Raw genomic sequence first — 6141 nt, 5'->3', positions numbered from 1 at the left:
TGTTTTTAGCCTTCCCACCTTTGGTATACTACCCTCCCATCTGCCTGGAAATACCATCTTTCCTTCTCTTTGCCCTGGAAATACTACTTGCCCTTTAAGTTCTGCTCATTTCTCTGTCTCCAAGAAGTCTTCCCAAAGGGCTCCAGCTACAGTACTCTGAACATGTGCCACACATTAGCCTCGTGGCATAGACTGCTTGGTAGTCACCTACACATCTTCCTTGTCAGTCTAAGCTTCTGGAGTGCGGGGACTCTTACTTATGTCTGAAAGCCCCTTCCCCAAATTATGCTTGCTACTGCTGCTAAGTCGCTTCAGTCGTGTCCGACTCTGTGCAACCCCATAGACGGCAACCTGCCAGGCTCCCCCATCCCTGGGATTCTCTAGGCAAGAACACTGGAGTGGGTTGCCATTTCCTTCTCCAGTGCATGAAAGTGAAAAGTGAAAGTGAAGTCGCTCAGTCGTGTCCGACCCTCTGCGACCCCATGGACTGCAGCCTTCCAGGCTCCTCCGTCCACGGGATTTTCCAGGCAAGAGTACTGGAGTGGGGTGCCATTGCCTTCTCCAAAATTATGCCTAGATGGTGTCTAGCCAGCTGGTCAACTAACTGCTTACCCTGCACCCACTCACCCTGTGAGTGAGTGGTATACCCAGGAGGTCAGAGGAGGGGAGACAGGCAGCACTGGTTGGCACAAACCCAGGGCCAGACAAGGAGAAGCAGGAAGAGCATCCCCAGAGGTTGGGCAGGGCTGGCTGTAATGATGCACTAACACGGTGTGGTCCTGTTTAGCTTGTTTATTGAAAAGTTTGAAGCAGTCTTACATGTAAAAGTCAAAGTGAGCAAATACAGAAGTCTCAGAAACCACTGCCAGTCACTGCAGAGCGTTAGGCTGTTTGCCTCATGCTCCCTGCATATGGGGAAGGCTGAGGCCTAGTTGACAGAGTTGGGAGGGTGGTGGGGTTCTGTGCAGCCAAGGTAAGAAGGGCCTGAAGGCAGCCACCCCTCAAGCAGTGGGATGGGGCTGGGCAGCTAAGGAGCAGTGATGGCAGAACCCTCAGAGCCAGGAGGGCAGCTCCTTGGGAGACTAGGGCCACAGGGGACTCCCAGGAGTGTGTGTTGGGGAAGTGAGTGAGGGAACAGCCTGGAATGTGGCAGGTGGAGAGGGATCCCTATCCCAGCCTCACAGGCCTGAGTAGGAGGCCTCTGTGGTCTCAGACCAGGATGATTCCCGGCGGGAAGCTGACGGCTGCCGCTGGTGGCACCTCTGGTCAGGGCAGCCCAGACGCACGAGTAGCACCCACATCCGCTCTCGGAACTTGACACCCACAAAGGCATAGAGCAGTGGGTTGAGGCAGCAGTGCATGTAGCCCATGCCCGACGTGACCGACTTGGCTATGTCCACACTGCTTTCTCTGCCGCAGTTACGGGCTAAGGCCCCCAGGTCCATGAGGGTGTCCACCAGCACCACCAGGTGGTAGGGGGTCCAGCAGAGGGCAAAGGCCACCACCACCACCACCACCAGCCGCATGGCTCTGAGCCGCCGCTGGCCCCTGGAGACCAGCAGCACAGCCAGGATGCGGGCATAGCAATAGGCCATGACCAGCAGGGGCAGCAGGAAGCCTGCCACCAGCTGCAGGATGCGCAGAGCCGTGTGGCCCTCCTGTGGGAAGTTATACTGGCAGTGGGTGGCATTGAGGCGGTTGTCATGGTGGGAGGACAGGAAGATGAAGTCTGGGAGCGCAAAGAGCAGACAGAGCCCCCAGACTGCCACACAGGTGAGGGCCACGCGAGTCGGGGGGCCCCGGCGGTAGAGCTGGGTGGCGTGCACAATGCTCAGGTACCGATCGAAGCTGATACAGGCCAGCAGGAGGGCCCCTGCGTAGAAGTTGATGTTGAAGAGTGCACCCGCCACTTTGCAGAGGCCAGAGCCAAAGACCCACTGGATGGCTGCATCCACTGCCCAGAGAGGGAGTGTCAGCACCAGCAGTGCATCGGCCACAGCCAAGTGCAGCAGAAAGGTGTCGGTGCTGCTCAGGGCTGCCCTCTGGCTCAGCAGCACGACTGCCACGATGCCATTACCCAGAAGCCCCAGCACAAAGAGGAGGCTGTAGAGGACGGGCAGGAAGGTGCGGTCGAAGTTGAGGCTGAAGTCCTGTGGGCAGGGTGGGGAAGTACAGCAGAAGTAGGTCTCATTTTCTCCGTAGTCATAGGAAGAGTTTTCCAGGAGGTAGGCAAAATCGGAGGCTTGGAACTCTTGGCGTTCACTCATCTGTGGAGGGAGGGCATAGAGCGTGTGAAGGCCTTGGAAGTTACTCTTTTGAGTAGGAATTTGGGATGAACAGATACACGCTACTGTATATAAAACATATATAACAAGGGCCTACCACACAGCACAGGGAACTAAGTAGCTTGTAGCTTATCTATAATGGAAAAGAATCTGAAAAAGAATACATATTTATGTCTGCATAGCTGAATCACTTTGCTGTATACCTGAAACCTTGTAAATCAACTATACTTCACTTAAACAAGTCACTCCTTGAAGATTTAGTCTGAGGAACCTTTTGTAAAGCAGCTGGGCTTCAGGCTGCCACTGTCCTGCGTTTCCTTCCAAACCCGCCCCCCTGAGCTCCATCTGCCCGGCCTGGGTGCTGGGCTGATAACTTCCCTTCTCAAAGCCTGCTTCTCTCTCTCCCTTCTGGGTCATCCCATTGGCACGGGATTGTGAACCAGAGGGAGAGCTTCCCTTCTGTCCCGAGCCCTCCCTGCCCCTTCTCTCCTCACCCTTTCTTTATGGCTTATGGTCCTCAGTTCCTGGCCACGCCTAGTTCCACCACCTTCCTCCCCAGGCACCTCCCCACAGTCCCCTCTCCCAGTCACTGGCCCTCCTGTTCCCTCCTCAGCCCTTGCCTGGGGACCCCAACTTCCTGTCCCCCATGGGGCCCCTCTACAAATCACTGCTGCCCCCCAACACAAGTTTCTGCCCCTGTCTTTCCCCTCCCCTACACTGAGGCTTGCCACCCACCAAGTTGGGTGGCCCCCCCACCAAGCTCCAGTAGAAATATTTCTTCTTCCCTTCTCCCACCTCCCCGCAAACCATCCCAGAGCTGTGGGTCTCCCAGGTGCCAATTCAGTCCAGCACGGAAGATCTAAGTTCCAAGTCAGAGCTGAAGGGAGCCTTGGGGGCCGTGAGGGGTGAGCCTCAACCTCATGCATTTTGCAGATGAGGCACCAAAGCCAGAAAGGGGAGGGACTTGCCTGTGGTCATTCGCAAGTCAGTGGCCAAGGTGGTTTCCGAATACCCCGTCCTGTGCTGCTTCTATACAGTCCCTGCATTCTGTACCTGTTCACCCAACCCTCTGGTGGCCCTGACTTCTGGGCCAGTCCTGACGGTCCCCTCATGTCCTAGACTCTCCACTCATAGCTATGGTCTGGCCTGGTTGGGCAGCGGCACTTACCTCAGGGACCATAGCTGGGCTGGTACGCTGGCTGCTGGGCCGCGTGCTGCCTGCCCCTCTGCTTTGGTGCTTGTGGTCGGGAACCTGCACTATACAGAGGAAGTGAGGGTTTCACGCGGTTCTCAGCAGCAGCCTCTTCCATGGGGTTATCTACACCAGACCTCCTTAGACCTAAGGCCATGGGGTCCCTACTCCACTACGCCCCTGGCCCAAGGTAGCCGCGCTGGGAGTTGGCCACAAGCCTGGGACCAGAAAGGCTGGGGCAGCAGGGCATGGGCAGGTGCTTTGAGGAGAGAGATCTGAGGGAGAAGCAGGTAGCTGACAGGGGCAGGGCAGCCCTGCTGCCAGGGGTAAGATCCGCTGCTCATCAGTCCTGGGCTGGAGTTCATCTCACATGACTGTAGACCGGCTTGCTAAATGTATTAACTGTATAAAGGAGCTTAACCTTCTTAAAAACTGAAGATATTTGAGAGCAGTCCAACACACAAATTCTAGTCCTTCGCCATTGCCCCTCCCCGCTAATCAACAGGAGCAAGGAACGGGAACTGCTAGTAATGAACTGGCTGTGTGCTGGGTGTTGCTTCAGGCACGTTCTCTGACACTGCCTCATTTCAGCCACACAAACCCCTTGCATAGGCAGTATCCCCATGGCTAACCCAGAAAGGGGAGAGGCCTTTGTCAGACACAGCAAGTAAGGTTAGGTGCTAGGATTGAACTCACAGTTGTCAGACTCTCCTTTTACTCTGCCTTTACTCTGCCTCACACTGCCTTCAGCTGTTTTTTGATGGATAAACAGTGATGTATTCATGCAGGTAAAAACAAATGAACTAAAAGCTAGATATTTTAACATGGAGGCATCTAGAAAAGCCAATGACCAACAGTGGAAGAAGCAAGTGATAGAATTCTGTGTATCGTTTGATACCACTTATGTAAATTTGAAAAACCACACACACAAAACAATACCATCTTGTTTTGGATACAGCTGTTTGTTTTAGAAGGTTAAAGTAGGGAATGAACACACCACAAATCCATGAGAGCAGTTGCTTCTAGGGGAGGAGAAGGGTTGGGGAAGAGTACATGGGGATCTCTTTTTTTAAGGAAAAGCTGTAAAAGCATTTGTGGAGCAAACCAGTCTCTTGATAGCTGCGCACTGCAAAAGTTCCTCCCCCACCTAGCCTGGTGCCCCCTCTGCCCTCTTCTCCCCTCCCTGCTCTCATTAACAGAGGGGAAAGGTGGCCCTTTGCCTCACCAAGCAGTTTCCCTTTCTCCTCGTAGACGAAAAGCAGAGAGAGAGAGGGAGAAGAGAGAGATTGAGACAGAGACCACGGCTTTGGGGTCCAGTTTTCAGTCAGAATGTGTCACCTGAGCCTCCAGGCTCAGGCCTGGAATTCAGCTCAAACTTTCTGACAAAACGCACACTTGGGAGGCAGCAAGGCCCTTCCCCACCTCCCGTGGTCAGAAGATGTGACTATTCTCTCTCTAAGCAGCTTGTCACTTGCAGGATCCAGGCCAGAGGGAACTAAAGGCTTGGAGGAGGTCAGGAGCAACACAAATAGGGGAGCATGGGAGGATTCCAGAAGCCTGGCAGTTAGGAAAGACAGGACTTGGCAGGTGATGGCCTGCGGGTGGGGGCGGGGGAGCTGGGACCATGGTTTGCAGTGCCATCCCATGAAGAGTTTCCATTCCCTGGGCTTCCACACATGATAGAAAGGAGGAAAACAAGGAGCTCTATCTGTTCAACTGAAAGGGAGTTCTTGTATTCTGCATTCATACCCTTCGCCTGCTTTTTGGTATTAGAAAGATCTTTTCTTTATGAATTGATGGTGACAATAGTTAACGGTTTTGGAAATATCTTGTGTTGGGAGAAGTTGACAACCTGATGTGGGTCTTCCAGGCACATGTTGGAGCGTACAGGCCCATGTGACATTTCAAAGTCTCTGAATCTCTGGCCTCCTTCCTGTGTCCTAGTCTCCTCATTTGCCACATGGGGACCACTATCCCACCTTCATGGGTTGCTGGAAAGGAAAAACAAGAGAAGTTCAGATAAGACCATTGGAAAGGGGCAGAGAGCTTTCTTTTCTGAGTTGGGCTATATCCTGAGAGGCTAGCCTGGGCTATGGGGCAGGCTGTTTCCGCTGCTCCCTGTGTGGCCAAGATGCAGTATGTGTGTGTGGGCTCATTTGCTCAGTCGTGTCCGACTTTTTTGTGACCACGGACTGCAGCCCACCAGGCTCCTCTGTCCATGGAAATCTATAGGCAAGAATACTGGACTGGGTAGCCATTCCCTTCCCCAGGGGATCTTCACAACCCAGGGATTGAACCTGCTTCTCCTGCGTTGGCAGGTGGATTCTTTACCACTTCCACCACCTGAGAAGCCTGTGATGAGGTGGGAAGAATGGAAAAAATGCTGAATTTGTTTGGCTCCAGCTCTGACTCAGCCTTGCTCAAGGTGTGTGACCTTGGACCAATGACATAACAGTTTTGAGCTGGTCTCGGCAGGGTTGTTACAAGATGATCTGAGATGACCAAGGCTGTGAGGCCCCTGCACAGGGTCAGCCATTAATAGAAGCAGAGCTGAGAATGTTGAGTGTGAGGGATACTGGCCACAAACCCAGAGGTACTGGGAGCCCTTTCACATCAGGGACATGGTGGAGGATGGATCCTTCTGAGAGGCTGCCCCTCGCCTTA

The 6141-nt window shown here is 53.7% G+C and overlaps 1 protein-coding gene across 1 annotated transcript; it reads right to left on the bottom strand.

Annotated features, from left to right (window-relative positions):
• Positions 1 to 777: 777 nt before the first annotated feature.
• CXCR3 (C-X-C motif chemokine receptor 3) lies at positions 778 to 4298 on the bottom strand. The gene is made up of 2 exons (XM_061409734.1): positions 3454 to 4298; positions 778 to 2267 (listed from the first exon to the last, which is right to left on the bottom strand). Exons 1-2 carry the CDS (start codon positions 3463 to 3465, stop codon positions 1179 to 1181), a joined length of 1101 nt encoding a protein of 366 aa, XP_061265718.1. The 5' UTR covers positions 3466 to 4298; the 3' UTR covers positions 778 to 1178.
• Positions 4299 to 6141: the final 1843 nt, after the last annotated feature.

The sequence above is a fragment of the Bos javanicus genome, chromosome X (assembly GCF_032452875.1).
Source record: "Bos javanicus breed banteng chromosome X, ARS-OSU_banteng_1.0, whole genome shotgun sequence".
NCBI classification, from domain to species: Eukaryota; Metazoa; Chordata; class Mammalia; order Artiodactyla; family Bovidae; genus Bos; species Bos javanicus.
The sequence above is the reverse complement of the archived record's forward strand: the minus strand, read 5'-3'. Positions and strand labels throughout refer to the sequence as shown.